At 62.7% G+C, this 15,204-nt stretch overlaps 1 protein-coding gene across 2 annotated transcripts; it reads right to left on the reverse strand.

The window, feature by feature from the left end:
* Positions 1 to 214: 214 nt before the first annotated feature.
* Positions 215 to 12,448, reverse strand: VWA5B2 (von Willebrand factor A domain containing 5B2). Of its 2 annotated transcripts, none has more exons than XM_074878649.1 (22): positions 12,259 to 12,448; positions 8,608 to 8,763; positions 8,018 to 8,179; positions 7,487 to 7,700; positions 7,217 to 7,371; positions 6,616 to 6,747; positions 6,368 to 6,492; positions 6,069 to 6,245; positions 5,877 to 5,987; positions 5,552 to 5,754; positions 5,131 to 5,245; positions 4,872 to 5,057; positions 4,610 to 4,769; positions 4,245 to 4,534; positions 2,875 to 3,100; positions 2,444 to 2,788; positions 2,227 to 2,364; positions 2,028 to 2,147; positions 1,789 to 1,866; positions 1,503 to 1,572; positions 1,164 to 1,272; positions 215 to 844 (listed from the first exon to the last, which is right to left on the reverse strand). In XM_074878649.1, exons 2-22 carry the CDS (start codon positions 8,744 to 8,746, stop codon positions 254 to 256), a joined length of 3,846 nt encoding a protein of 1,281 aa, XP_074734750.1. In that variant the 5' UTR covers positions 8,747 to 8,763; positions 12,259 to 12,448; the 3' UTR covers positions 215 to 253. The 2 variants fall into 2 exon arrangements, with proteins under 2 accessions (XP_074734750.1, XP_074734749.1); XM_074878648.1 differs by having other exon boundaries at positions 7,475 to 7,700.
* Positions 12,449 to 15,204: the final 2,756 nt, after the last annotated feature.

Genomic DNA, 15,204 nt, shown 5'->3' on the forward strand with positions numbered 1-15,204 from the left:
GGATCTGCAAAAGCACTTTGCCTCAAGGTTTGAATGGCCTTGATGCAGCCCAGGGATCCCTCCAGCACAGCTTTTCCTAGTCCCCTGTCTGCTCCCCGCCATGGGAGGTGGCTGAGAAGGAGGTGACCCCCCCCCCAGGGCTGTGGTGAGCCCCAGCATGGCCTGAACGGGGCCAACAGCTCCCTACCCATAACAGAAACACTGGCGCAGGCAGCACGGAGCCAGGTGTCTTTATTGGCCCCTCCGGCAGCCGTCAGACGTTGTTGGGGTTGTAGCACAGCATGTTCAGCTTGATGTTCTCGTCCCAGTGACGCAGCAGCAGGAACAAGTGCCTGGCCGCCCCTTTGAGGCAGCCCACGTCCACCCCCTCGGGCAGCCGCTGTGCCTGCAGCCACGCGTCCGCCTTGGCTGCCACCAGCTCCCACTCCTCGAAGAAGCCGGCGCAGCGATGCTCCAGCCACGCCAAGGCCACCGCCGTGGCCCAGCTGGCACTCTCCAGGTCCTCTGGCCCCACGTCCTGCCAGCTCACACCAGCCTCGGAGGGGGCAGCCGAGTGGGGGCCGGTGTCGGACTCGGAGCCGTGCCCGCTGTCCGCCTGCGCCCACACAGCTGCACTGGGCACCTCGGAGCAAGTGCTCCGGGACGGGGGTGAGCTGGGCTCCTCGCCCTCGTCACGGCGGGGCCCTGCCTCGGGGCTGCTCCTGGCCACCGGGGACACGGGGCTGAGGCTGGCTCGGTGAGAGGCGTAGGGGGAGGCCCGGCGCAGGCGATCTAAGGGGATCTGCACCACTTCGGAGAAGCTCTCTGTGAGCTGGAATGGCCCCTGGGCTTGCTGCAGCTGCACCTGCAATGGGGGGGCAGACGACTGGAGGTGGGGGGCAGGCAAGGGAGCAGACCTGTGGCTCCCAGCACTCAGTGGTGGGGGCGGTAGGAGTGTCCTTGGGGCACAGGGATTGCCCAAGTCCCCCCCACCCCTCAAAAAGTCAGCAAAGGCCCCCAGGGCCATTGAAGGCTGCACCAGGGCTGAGCAGGCACCCTCCGGGTTTGCCTCAGCTGGATGCTGCTGCTGGTGCTGCCGGGCATCGCCTGGGCGGCTTGGCTGTGAGCCAGCAGGGAAGGTGCCTGCTTGGCCCCCCCGGGTGGGACGGGGACGGGGTCCTTACCAGCGGGAGGTAGTCATGGCTGGCGTGGTTGTCGGGGCGTTCGCTTTCCGGGCTGAGGCACTGCGGGCGCAGCACCAGGCTGGGCCCCCTGCGCCTGCTCAGGCTAAACCTGTGGGGCGAACAGGTGAGTTGACGGGGCAGGGGGGGCAATTCCTGGAGGGCAGCCGAACCCCAGCCTGCTGCAGGGAAGGGGCTAGAGCAGCAAACCCCACTCCTTTACACCGCAGGAGCTGGCAGGGGACGTTGGACCTGCAGCACCCAAGAAGCGGCACTGTCCCCCTCTCCCTGCAACGTGCCATTTTTTGGGCCCTCGCATCCCCCCCCACCCTGCAGCTTCACCTGGAGCCAGCGATGCTCTCCGTGGATTTCTGGGAGCCCATGGAGGTGGTGGAAGGGCTGGTTGGAGGCCCTGCAAGGGGTGGGGGAAGAGCTGAGCATGGCAGGGGCCATGATGCACCCAGAGGTGCGTCTCACTCCCCAGCACCTGTGAGGGCGGTTCAGCCCACATGCTCTGGGCAGCGAGGGCACGGCAGATGCTCCAGCTCTCAGCTGCCAGCAACAGAGTGCTGGGGGCACCCCCTGTCCCCCACCATCCATCCCTTGGCCCCCTCCACCCTGGACGCACCGTTTGAGCAGTTCTGCTTTTCCCAGCCATAGGTTGGGGAGGAGATGCTGGCCGGAGACCCTGGGGTCTCATCTCGCTCTGCAAAAGAGCAAAGCCCTGAGGGCTCCTGGGCTCCTGGGACCCTCATGGCCCAGAGCTGTTGCCAGGGGCTGCTACACTGCCACCCGTATCTCCCCCACAGTGTGGGGCAGATGCCTCTTCCTGGGCATCCACGCAGCTGTGAGGGCCCAGATTGGTACCTGCAGCGACGGGGGCCCCATCCTGCTCCTCTGCATCCTGCTGCTGACCCAGACCCACCGAGGAGCTCCTGTGGTTCCAGCTTCCTGCCGTGGTGGCTCGTGGCCGGCTGGCCGAGCCGGCTGCAAGGAACGGTGCCACCTCAGCCCTCAGTCCCCTCACTGCCCCCTCCCCAGCATGCCAGGACCCCCCCGGCTGTACCTGTGCCCCACACTTCAGGGGCTGTGGGCAGGGCTGCCTGCGTGGCACCATCCACGGACACCAGGCGGGTGTAGAGAGAAGGCACGTTGCAGGCTTTGCTGGTTTGCATGGCTTTCAGGCGAAACCGACGGGCAAAACCTGCCCAGAGCGAGGCGGTTAGAGCTGGGGGTTATGCCGGGTCTGTGCTGGGGTTGGGGGGGCACACACCGACACCCACCCTGCTCCAGCTCGGCTTCCCGCTGTGCCGTGTTCTCATTGTCCCGGATGACGGAGCGTGCTGCCAAGCGGTGCAATGGCTTGTCCCCGGCCTTGCCTGCCCGCCATGGGGGATCCTCCCTGCCTGGCCCCTCCCGAGGCTGCAGCAGCGACTCCAGCGAGGCCGTCACTTCCCAGGACACCGGCTTGCCGGCTCGCAGCGCGTGGATCACCACCTGGCAGCGCAGGGGCAGGCTGGCATCGCCCAGGCTGGGCTCCCCTGGTTCGGGTGCCGGCGAGGCGCTGAAGAGGTAGGAGGGCTCCACCAGCATGTCCCAGTCCAGGTGGGTGGGCGAGAGGAGGTTATCTGGGCAACGGCAAGATGTGGGCTCAGCAAGGCAGAGGCACCCGGCTCCATCCCCACCGCCCTCGTCCCCCGGAGCCAGCACACACTTGACTCTACTGCGCTGGGCTGCAAACGCCGTGTTCGGGGTCCCAGCTCGTCCAGCCGCCCCTCCAGGGACTGGTTCCTCTTCTGTGACACCTTCTCCAGGGCCTGGCAGAGCCGGTGGGCATCCAGCTCCCCGTGCGGCGAGGAAAAGCTGCGGCCAGCCAGGGCGGCGCGTGCCAATACCTTCTTCCGCCGTGCCAGCTCCTCCGTGCTCAGGGCCACCGTCACCTGCGGCGGGGGGGAGGCTGACAGCGAGCCCGGCGAAGGCACCGGCACAGAGCCCAGACTGCACCAAACTGTGATGGGACACCTGCGGTCCTGGCCGGCTGTTGGCTGGAGCCTCTGGCTGACGCCCAGCCCCATCGCTCCGCAGGCTGGCTCCCGGCAGCCTCCTGGGGCGGCGGGTGATGCTCACGAGGCTCCGAATACACGTGGGAAGGACTGAGGGCACCGAGAGAGGAGTTTTCAAACATCCCGGGAGGCTGACTCGGACTGACGCCGAGGCAGGAGGAGTTGGCAGGGATTTTTGTGTGTGCGGCATGGGGGGCTTAGCTCAGTTGCTCAGGCTATGGTGGGATGCAATCCCCAGCACTGAGTGATGTCTGCTTCACCTAAAAGCTACGGCAGGGCAGCAGCACCCACACCGCCTCTCACCCCAGCAGCAGGGAGCCCGGAGGGGGATCATTTACACTGCAGGGAAATCACTTACGCTTGACATTTCAGCAGCAAAGGCCACCAGCTGTGCTGTTGTGCAGAGGGAGCGGGTTACCTAACCCGTGCCATCGGGAAGGAGCGTGTCCTGGAACTGGGTGACAGCTGGCCTCACCCGGCCTTGGGGCCATCGTCACCGGGGACAGGGGGTGGGGGGAGCTGCCTCTCCCCATCCCAGTGACCTGGCTGGGTTTTAAACCCAGGTATGAAGCAGCAGGGACGTGGCCCATTGTTAATGAAGCATTGGGCAGCTTTGGCCAAGGGCTGAAGGAGCCAGGCGGGAGCTCAGCCAGCCCACCCCCTCCTCTCCAGCTTGGAAGGTTCGTTACCTGATGCCAGTCCAGCTATTTTCACTTGATTTCTGCAGCATCAATGAGGATCTGAGCTGGCTAGGGGATTTGTTAGCCACCCAGCTGACTACTGGCCCGGGAGCTGGGGGACCATCTACTTAGTCCCCAGCTGTCCTGCTCCAGTAGGACAAAACCACCAGAGGAGCCTCCTTTTGGCACCCACAGCTGATCCTTGCCTAAAATCCAGGCTACAGCGCTCCGGTTTCCAGCCCAGTGGCTGCATGTCTGGGCACAACAGGGCAGCAAGACCCTACCTAAGCCAGGAGCAACCCCCCCATGTGTGAGCCCTTGCACCCCACTGGCATCCTTACCTTGGTGCCAGCCAGGGTGGAGGGCAGCGGGGCAGATTTGGTGGAGGACTCACAGAGGGACAAGCTCTTCTGGCCCTGCTGGGAGGTGGCATCGGCACCAGGGGCCAAGGAGCCACCCTCAGGGGCCACATCTCGGGAGCCGGTGGACTCACTGCTGGTGGAGCTGCGGGAGAGCAGCCCCCGGCTGCGGTCGGTGCTGACGGAGCAGTGTGTCAGGACGTACTGCTCCTGGATGTAGGAGGGCTGGTAAATCCGCTTCCAGATGTCTCCCCCCGAAACGGGATCCGCGCCTGCCCGGCAAGCGCACACCCCGTCAGCCCACAGCTCCCACGCTTGCCCCCCACCCCAACCCTGACCCCACTCACTCCGCTCCGACGCCTCCGTGCCCCCGGCGGAGAGCTCCAGGGAGGCGTCCCCAGATCCCGGGGTGCTCCGGGGTGGCTGGTGGCTCTCCCTGGCACTGAGCACCTCTTCCTGGGAGGGGAAGGCTGAGCCCCGGGAGCCCCGGCAAGCCCCTTCCCGGCCCTGACAGAGAGAGGGTACTGCTGTCAGCCCCCCAGCACAGGGAGAAGCCAGTGGCACTGGGAACACGCCGTCCTCCCCGTGCCAGGGCGGTGCCAGTTGTACCAGTGGGCGCCTGTCGCGGAAGCAGGCGATGCTGTAGAGGACGCAGTAGCTGACAAGGCGGTCGCCAGGGTAGAGGGCCGGGAGCTCAGTGGGCGAGAGCAGAGCCTCCATGCTGTCGGGGACATACCAGTCGATGGTGATATCACTGACGGCCGGCTCGATCGCCTTCTTCAGGGACTTGATCAGCTGGGACAGGAAGAGGAGCTGGTGTTGAACACTGTGTGGCCCCTGTGCCCCCCTGCCCTGGCCCGGGTGTTACCTTGGGCTGCAGCCTCTCGGTCGGGCTCAGGAACTCAGCGCGGCCCCGGCTCACCTTGGCCATGCCCTTCAGCAGCCGCCGGCACGCCCGCGAGCCCATGCCGAAGCTGAAGCACCTGCAGGAGAGAGCCAGGCGATGAAAAGCCATGGCTGGGCCGGTGCCAGGGGCTGGGCAGCCCAGTGGCGAGCCCTGCAGCAGGGATGGGCAGAGGTGTTTGATAGCCAGAGATGCTGCCCTGGCTGTGTGCTGGGTTGGGGTACCCCGAGGGAAGCCGAGCCGGTGGGGTTGGGGGATGTGATGGGTGAAGGACACCCTTGGGGCTGGTAGAGGTGAGATTTGGGGCTGCAAAAGGAGAAATCAGTGGGAACAGCTCAGGGAACATGGAGAGCACCATGACCCCACCACGGTGCCGGAGCCATACCTGACAGTGCTGGCCTGCCTGCGCACCAGCCGGAGGATCCTGCCCGCGTTGCCTGCTGCCGCGTTGGTGAATAGGAAGAGCTGGCGGGGGTAGCCGTGGTGGAGGGGCTGTGCCAGTGCCCAGCCCAGCGCTGCCAGCAGGTTGGTGCTGCCCGTGTCTGCCCGCAGCCCACCGATGTGCTCGCAGACGCGCCGCAGCGTCTCCTGCCCGCACGGACAGCCGGCCTCGCAGCAATCCCCTGACTCGCCAGCCCTGACTCCACGCCGGGGAGCTGGGAGGGGGGATGGAGAGGGGCTGGTGGGGGGCTTTGCCTGGCAGCACTCACGTTGCTGCAGAGACGGCTGGATGGGAAGAGCGGCTTGACTTCGGTGCTGAAGCCAGCGATGTTGAGCAGCGTCCCTGACGGAAGGCTCTTCAGGGCCACCAGCAAAGCTTCCTGGGGTGACAGCGGGGACCGGGGAGCGCTGCTAAGGATCGGCCACCAGGGAGCATCCCTGCCCCCATGGCCGTGCCTCACCTTGACCTTGTCAAGGTCGGGTCCACTCGTGGTGCCGCTGCAGTCGATGAGGAAGAGGACCTCGCGGGTGACACTCTGCAGGTCCCCAGGGACACCCTCCGCCGCCGGGCAGAAGTTCAGCATCAGCACAGGGTTGGGGAAGATGTCTTTGTGGAAACGCTTCTGCACGAAAGCCACCTGCAAGCCAGGCAGGGCAGGGGCTTTCTTGCACCACCCCGGCCTGAGCTGAGGTCTTCCTCACCCACACCCCACCACCTCCCCCTTCTTCCTCCTCCCCACCAGTGGCCGTGCCCTGCCACCTGTCTCTCGCCACTGCCGTCCTTCCTGGCGATCCGTGAGTAATCCCGGCGGCTCCGGACATGGGCCTCATACTCGGGGTATGTCATGGTGCCGTCCTCCATCACCAGGTGAGGGTGGTGGGGTTCTGGGGGGCACAGGGTGGGTTTGGAGCCACCCCGTACCACAGGGGGCTGGGGGGTGCTCCTGATGCTTTTGGGGCGATGCCCCATCTCCCCCAGATCCCACCAAGGGCACCGTCCCCTCTCACCACAGGGGTAGAGGATGATCTCCAGGTCCCTGTCGTAGCGGTGGGGCTCAGCCAGGGTGACGCAGGTGGTGACGGCAGAGCTGGCCCAGGGGTCGGCATCGGCTCGCAGGGCATGGGATGGGCTCTCCAGCCCTGCGGGGAGGAGGAGGCGGCGAGGGGGCAGCCCCTCGCACCCCCCACCTTAGCCTCCCACACACCAGGCTCAATGCCTGTGCCGGACCCGGTGCCATGGTGGTGGCTGCTCCCTGCCAGCTCTAATGGGATTAACTGGGCCGGTGGCCAGGAGCGTGTCCCCACCAACCTGCAACCCCCCCTTGCCCATCCTCTCCCCCATCCATCATGTCTCCCGGGGAAGGAGGCTGCTGACCCAGAGCTGCCCAAAGCCACACGTGGGGTGACTTTGGGGGGTCCCAGCCCCCGGGGTGGGATTGGGAAAGGGCTTCTTTGCATGGAGGTAGCACCAGAGGATGTCTGGGGAAGTGGGCTTGCATATTCCTAGAAGCATGAAGGGACCAGAGGGACACCATCCTGGGGGGACATTGCCCACATTTTGGGGAGGTTTTGCTCAATCAACCAACACTGCACAAGCCACCCCCCCTACCTGCCAGCAAACAGGGGCCCTTCACCAGCAGCTCGAAGGCAAACTCGTAAGGAAAAGGGTTGCAGGGCCGTCCCCGAAAGACGTCCACGCTCTCCACAGGCACTGTGGGGGAAGGCTGGCTCCGGGCACCTGGCCCCCCAAAACAGCTGGTGGGGCTGTGAGGGGAGAGGTGGTGATGGCTCCTGCCCCCCGCCCCACTCACCCAGCATCAGCATCCCCCCCCAGGATGGCGGAGACTGAGGAAGCCATGAAAATCACCATAGGGCCAACCTGTCGTCACACAAGCTTGCCGGCTCGCTCTCAGGGACGTCAGGGATGCGGGGCGTGAGGATGGGGGGGAGGAGGAGGCGCAGGGCCCCGTCCGGCAGCGTGGCCAGTTCCTGCGCTGTGCTCAGGGTGACAGCCAGGCTCTCCGCTGGGCACAGCGTGCCTGTGACGATGATGAAGGTGGAGCGCTCCGCATCTTCGTCCAGGACGAGGTGGCCTGGGCAGGGCAGGGATGTTGGGGAGGGTCAGTGGGGAGTGTGAGGTGGGGGAGAAGGGGTGTTAATTGACCTAATTACTCTCAAAGGGGACAACAGAGCGCAGGTGTAATGAGGGCCATGCAAAGGGATGGGTAAAGCCCCGGAGAGGCAGAGAGAGGGGGGAGACTGAGATCTCCAGCCCCAGAGACCCCCCAAGGCACCAGGGTGGCCTGGCAGAGGCTCTTAGCTCCTTGTGTCTCCCCACACTTCATCCCTGCTTGTTCTGAGCCTCCCATCCAGGAGGACACAACAGGGTCACCCGTGCCATGGGGCTTACCACCGGCACAGCGGCGTGGCCGGTCAGGGCTGGGGCTGCACTGGAGGCAACAGTCCTGTGCCCGGTGCCGGTTCTGGACCTGGAACGTCACCCGCCGGCTGCCCACTGCTGCCTCGAAGCCAGCCACCACCTCTGACTCCTCCAGCGGGTAGATGAAGATGCCTGCAGGCAGGAGAGAGTCCCAAGGCAGATCCTGACATGGACATGGCTGAGGCATGGTATAGCCCATGGCAGCATCGCTAAGAGCCTCTCTGACTCACAGAGTGATTTAGCTGTGTGAGAGCGGGGCAACACCCAGGTAGGACCCACAGCCTCGCTATCCCGGAGGAGGACAGGGAGGATGAAATCCCCTTCTTCCTCAGGAATGGGAATGTTTTTGCTCAGCCACACTCTTCTCCTGCCCGTAGGGCGATGCTGTGTGTCAGCAGTGCCCTCACCACCACTGGTGTCTGCTTTTGCTCCCCAAACTGAGCAAGGGTTGGGGGCCGGGATGCAGGTGGGCTGGAGACAGGATGCTCCCCAGCACGGGTGCTTTTAGGGTCCCGTGCAGGCAGCCCGGGTCCCTGCCAGCCCCAACAGCTCCCTCTTACCTTCCACAGGCTCCTCGTGGGGGTTGGTGTACACGAGGTGAGCAGTGATGCTCAGGGAGTACCCGTTGGCACAAGCCTTCACCTTGGAGCTCTTCAGGGGCAGAGCCTCCCAGGAGGAGAGGGCGTACAGGCCCGGCATGGTCCCTCAGCAGGCAGCTGTGGGCAGAGGGGAGGCAGGTGCTGGGTGCTCAGGGACGGGGTCTGCTGCGAAGGGCTTGTGCATGCAAGCTTCTTCCATCTGCCCAGCCTGCAAAGGGGGAGCAGGTCCCCAGCCCTCCCCATCCCAGGGACACTGCTCTGCAGCATCCACAAAACACACGCACCTGGACCCAGCTCTCTGCTCAGACCCCAGCCCACCTGCAAACCAGGTCTGGAGTCACAGAGCCCGCAGAGAGCTCTTCTGCCCCACGGGTAAATAAACCTGGCTGCTGGGCAGCAAAACGTCTTCTCCCATGGGCAGCAGTAGTTAAGCAAGGCCCAAGCCCTGACAGACAAGCAGGGACTCCTGGACAGGATGGATAATGGCCAGCCACACGCAGGCCATCTCTCAGCCACCCCACAGCAGCTCGGAGGCTCCAGAGCCTCCCCAGACCATCTCCCGCACTGGCTGGGAGAGGAGCATCTGCTGCTCCCATCTCCATCCACCCACAAAGGTTACCAGGGTAATTTGGTTTTTTTTTAAAACAAAAAAGAAGGACAAGAAGCCCACAGTGTAACTAGGACAGAACACCAAGCAATGTTTGCTGGGGGTTTAATAATTAACAACAAGGTCAGCGCTGCACTGAAGAGCGGCACAGAGGGGAAGGCACTGCAGGGAGGGGAGCCTGGCTTGGGGGATGATGCTGTCTGCCTCTGGGTGAGTAACGCTCTGCCCAGAGTTGGACACGTCCAGCATCCCACCCTTCGGCAGCGGCTGCAGGAAGAAAGGCAGCTGGGGAAGCCTTCCAGCCAGGGCACTGACCCACTCCACACCTCTCTTCCCCTTGGGAAAACCACTCGGGAGCAGCATCTCAAATGATTTCTCGGAGCCAAGGCATCTCTCTAACATCACCCCACCTCGTGCCATCAAATATTCATGTAAAATATTCTGATTAGCCTCAGCCCTGCCTCTCCATAGATAGTGGTGGGTCCCGCTCCAGACACGGGTCTGCACCTCCGCACTGTATCCCCTGCTCGCCCCAAGCGCCTGCGACCCAACAGCAGCGAGGTCCCTGTGTCACGCCGTGTGCCGGTGCTTCAGCATGCACTGTACCCCGAGCAAGGCCAAGGCCAGGTACAAGTGAACCATCTGGTCCCCCCACTCTGGTGGCCTTCATCCTGGGAACGGCTTGTACGAGCATCAGTAACAGGAGGCTTGGGGTGCCCTCGGCGTGTGATCACAGGGTGCCTCTCCCAGAGCATCCCTGAAAGCAGAGCAGGGCTACATCCTCGGAGGCAAGGCCAGGACCAAGCTGCCCACAGCGGGTGCAAGGCAGGGAGCCCCTGAGAAGCGCAGAAGTACATTAGGAACGTGGCTGCATCCCAGGAAAAGAAGTCCCTTATGTTGGAGGGGAGCTATTTACGTGCTCAAATGGTATTGCAGCGTTATGCTGGCAGGTCCTGGTCACCCAACCACCCCCCACCATTGCCAATCCTTCACCCTGTGTGCAGGATGCTGCACGTGCTGCTGAGCCCCCCCTGAGTGCTCTCCCAGCACACAAGGCAACACAGGGTCCCTGCACAGCCCAGTTTTCCTCCACACCAGCCATGCCACCACTGGGAACATCATCAGCTGGGTCCTACCCTGACCACATCACCCAGCTGGGCTCCAGGGACCAGGACTCCTCCAGCCCAGCCACACTGAGCCATTAAAGATGGATTTCACCCCAAAGCCCTTCCATTTGTTCCCAAGGCACCCAGCTTAATGCTCAGCAACGCGCCTGCTATTTGCTGTGCCGCCCACTGGCCAGGGCACTGCCGGCTTGTTTACCGGGGACTTACTGGAGAAGCTGTCCCGACTGCTTTTTATCGCTTCTCTTTACATTTACACTCGCAGAGTAAACAGGCCCCATCTGGCCCTGCCACGCTTTGTGCTGGCTGCTCTAAGCCCTGTGGTAATGAATAAAACCAGACCCAACAGTCCTCGTCCCAGCCTCTTCGTTCTCTTCCACCTGGGGCAGAAAATTGTCCCCAGGTGCCAGCATGGCATCACCAACAGGTCCCTGGCCGCCTCCCCATCCCCAGCATGGTCACCAGTGCCTTCGCAGCCCCCTCCTCTCCCTCCTTTCCCACATGCTGCCCGCAGGAGCTGGCTTAACCAGCAGCATCCCTGATACGGAGGGGGCCGCAGCAGGAGCAGGGCTGGGGGCAGCTATCCATGGCGGTGGCAAAAAGCCCTCAGTGAAGGCAAGAAGGAGGTAACTCTTCTCTAGGTCAGAATAACTTAACGTTTCTCTTCTCACCCGTGGGCAGGTTGAGTTTTCTAGCAAAGCTGCTGCAGCAAGCCAGGCGCCTGAGCCCAGCAGACTCCTTAGCTGCCTGCAAAGTTGTCAGAGTTTCACCTGCTGCATCAACAGCCACCCGCGCCGGAGTGCAGCGTGGTCCCAGGGAAGGATGAGGCCAGCCCCAGCACAGGCAAACCCAGCGGAAATTTCCACTGGTGATAGATGCACAAGCCAGTACAAGAGAAGGATGGAAGGAGAGGAGCCCAAACCTCAGTGGCAGCTTCTGGAGCAAGGAGGCATCTCTGCCCCTCCTGCCTTACCCCCTGCCTCGCTCACCTCCCCTCCCTGTGGGACATCCCTGCATCGCTCCACTGGGATGGGGCAGGAGGGCAGGAGAGCAAGATCCATCCCCACTCCTGGAGCAGGGAGAAGGCCATGAAGGCAGGAGGTGATGGTGCTGCTGCCCAGCACCCATGGGCCACGCCACTTTGCAGAGAGCCCAAAGAGGAGGAGTGGAGGGGAAAGGGATTTCCCCAGCAGGTGAAGGGGACTGGGTGAAGGGTTGTCCCCCACCCGAGTCTCCAGCCTGCGGTGCCATCCCCTGTCTGGCACTACTGCTTCAAGTGCTGGGAAGTCAAAACATAGAGCAGAGTCTGCTGCACACACACACATGCACACACACACACACGTGTGCATGCATGCACACACGTCCCGGCACACGCACCGCATCCAGGATCACCGCGTCCAGACCTGCGCTGCTGCTTTTGCCTCCCCAGAGCCACTAAAACCCCTGGAAAAATCCCCATCCCTCTGCCAAGGAACAGGAGTTATTTGCCCTCGATGCACTCTAACACAGGCACTCCCCAAAAAAATGTCCCAGCCCCACAGATTTCCCCTGACACAGGCACATCCCAGCAGGGCAGCCCTGCAGAAGGGTCTCGCTGCTCCTCTGGCCGCGGGGGCATTTTTGGCGTGGGCCAGGGACTGGTTGCCAATACTCTGGGGCACGTTCCCAGCAGTTATTAGAGCCAGCCCTGTCAGGTCCACACCAGATGGTGATTTCAGCACTTTTGTGGCCCTGCTGCCTCATCTCCCACCTCTCACCCTTCCTGTGAGCCGGGGCTGCCCCAACAGCGGGTGTGCAACCCTGGGGCACCCACAAATTGCAGGATACCCACAGGATCCTGGGCCACGGCGGTCCCAGACTCCCCCCCACCTTGGCCCTTACCTGGAGGAGGAGGAGGAGGATGACACAGAGGCTGCAGACTCAGCTCAGCACCCGCTGGGTCCCTGCCCTCCGCAGAGCTCTCTGCCCTGGGGGTGGGTTTCCCTGCCCCTCGGGCTGGGGGGCTGCGGTACCCAGGGGGGATGAGCGGTGCTTCCCCGCCTCTCCCTGCTGCAGGCTCCCTCTCTGGCACTGGCTCCTTCACCGCCCTCGCTCCATCCCTCACTCCCTGTGCCAGCAGCAGAGCTGCTCCAAGCCCAGCCTCATTAAAGAGACACACGCCCTGGTACTGCCGCCCCGGGAAGGGCTGGGGGATGCTCTCATGGGTGATGCTGGGGGTCTCAGGGGACGGCCAACACCCCCAGAGGGTGACAGGCACCCGCCAAGAGCTCTGCACCCACAGTGTGGCGATGTCCAGACAAATTCGGGTGCTGGTGAGACCCCAGGGTGATGCTGTGGCACCCACAAACACCGTGTTGGGCTGCCCGGGACACACAGCCACACCCCTGTGTCCCCCACAAACAAAGCATGGGGCAAAAAACAAACCCCCATCAGCTGGCTGAACTGTCTGCTACAAATACATAGGCCACAAGCGTCACAACCAGCTTCTCTAGGAAAGGTCTCAGCTGCCCCGAGACCGCCGCAAGAGGACTGAGCACAGGCAGATGCTGAGCATCCACCCCAAACCCAGATGCCCTGGGGTCCCACTGGAGCTGCCCTCATCAATCTCCATGTGCTGCAGCGAAATCCCAGCCCCAAAGAGCAGGAAAAGGGGGGATTTGGGGACAGCCCAGCCTTTGGGTGACAACAAATCCCCTTGGGGAGGGTTCAGACGGTCAGAAAATCCCAGCAAAGCCAGGACACGTCTGCTGGCAGGGACATCTCACTGCCTGGGGCGTGGTGGGAATCCCTCAGCAGCCTCTGCCGGCCCAGCATTCCCAACTGGGACCAGAGAAAACCATCAGATTTGGGACTAATTTCTGCCCTGCCTCTCCCAGGCAGCTCCCTCGCTGTGCTATAGATAGGGCTGTGCTACCACAGCTCTTTTTATAGAACACGCAGAGGGGAGCCACCCCCCTCCCCTGCACCGCAAAACCCACCAGCGCAGCCACGCCGAGCCCGGAGCCAGCTCAGCCACACAGACACACACCGGGGCAGAAAGAGCAGGCAGCACCGGCGTGGAGAGCAGTCCCCTGTCCTTGGCAGGTGATTTTGGGGCAGCGCCGGAGGGAGGAGGCCTGACAGAGCAGCATCTCCCCACTGGATCTCACCTCTAAGCTGACCCACGCGCCTCTATGGCTTCAGTTCCTCGGCACAGGTTTCACAGGTGACGGCAGGAGCAAAAGGAGGAAAATCTCAGTGGAAGACGCCCTTTGCTGCACACGGTAGCATGGGGCACGCTCCCTCCTCCCAACCCCTTACCCTGCGCTTCAGCCAACACAATTATCTGGCAGAGAGGCACTCTGTGTGTCCCTGGGGTGCTTGCAAAAGCACTCTGAGCCATTCCCTCTCCCCATGCGAGATGCCCCACGGCACGCTGCTTCCCTCCTTGTGCTGCAACAGGGAGAGAGGAGAGCTAAAGTGTGCAGCTGCTCTCCTCCCCTGTCATTTATGACTGCAGAAGAAGGATGCTAACCCATATATTACCCCCCCAACATGACAGACGCCAGCTCTGCGAGCCGCTGGAGGCACAGCACACACCGCAGCACATCCACGCAGCCTGCGGCGTGCGCGGGGCTCTCATTCCCATCGTCACGGCAAGCGCCGCAGCCGCTCCAGCCCTAGAAAAAAAAAAACCACGCAAGCTTTGATTTTTCTCTGAGATATTGTTTCTAGGCCAAGCTGAGGTGAAGAAAAGCATCCAAATGGGAGTGCTGGGTCGGTGCCACCAGCTGGAGTGATGGGGCTCGGCCAGCCCACAGCATCAGGCACCGTCTGCAGCCCCAGTGTTACAGCAGGCGAATAACCACAGTGTGCACAGCACAGGGGGGGCACAGCTGAGCCCCCCTCAGACTGCCGGCGATCCGCAGCAGCCCCAGGGAAAGGCAGACGGGGCTTCATCCTGCTCCATACACTGCTTACACCAGCATCAGCCAACAGACATGCGTGTCCCCGCTCTGCACCGTCACAGCTTCCCTACAGCAGCTCGTCACAGCCACAAATAGACCCTCGGAGAGCTCGGCATTGCTTTTCAGCTGAGCTAAGGCATGCGTTAAACCCTACAAACACAGGCCTGGCTCAGCCCAATGGCTTCATTCAGCACCCTGGCACCCCAGCAACCCCATGCAGCGCTCACCAGCAGCGGTTGTACTGCCCGAGGGACTGGTCGTGGTTGGGGTATGACCCCCAAATCTTCTGGGAGTACCTTGTTCTGGGTTTACTGAGCTGAATTGTCACCCAGAGATAGGGCTGGCTGGAGCATGGACCACAAAGCTCTTCCAGATACTCTCAGGTCCTGAGTTACTGATAAGCCCTGTGAATTTAATGCTATGGGAAGAAATAACCTGAAATCCAAGGAGATACCAGCCAGTGTCAGGCTGGCAGCAACTGCGCTCAATGCAGCTGTGGCTGCTCAGACCCAGCTGAGGGCTGCACAGGCAGAGGCTCTGCCGGCAGAGAGAGGGGCAGGCAGGGATGTCCTGTTCAGCTGTCTGCTGCTCATTAATCAGCACGAATTAAAGGAGATCCTGAGGAGGAGTAGCCATGGAGGAGGAGGGGAATGCCGGTGTTGTTTCTGGTCAAAAATCAGGTGCACCTTGGTTTAACCTGTGCAATATTGGTCTGCCCAGCTGCAGAGAGTCACAGAGGGGCTGGAGGGAGAAGGCAGGAGGAAATGAAGCATCAGCAAAGATAGAGATGGCTCATGGAGACATCGGGGATCCCTGGGGAGAGGAGCTGGGAAAGCTGCCAGCGCTCTTGCCCAGGCTTAACCGAGACCCTCACAGGATG

The sequence above is a fragment of the Strix uralensis genome, chromosome 9 (assembly GCF_047716275.1).
Source record: "Strix uralensis isolate ZFMK-TIS-50842 chromosome 9, bStrUra1, whole genome shotgun sequence".
Taxonomy (NCBI): Eukaryota; Metazoa; Chordata; class Aves; order Strigiformes; family Strigidae; genus Strix; species Strix uralensis.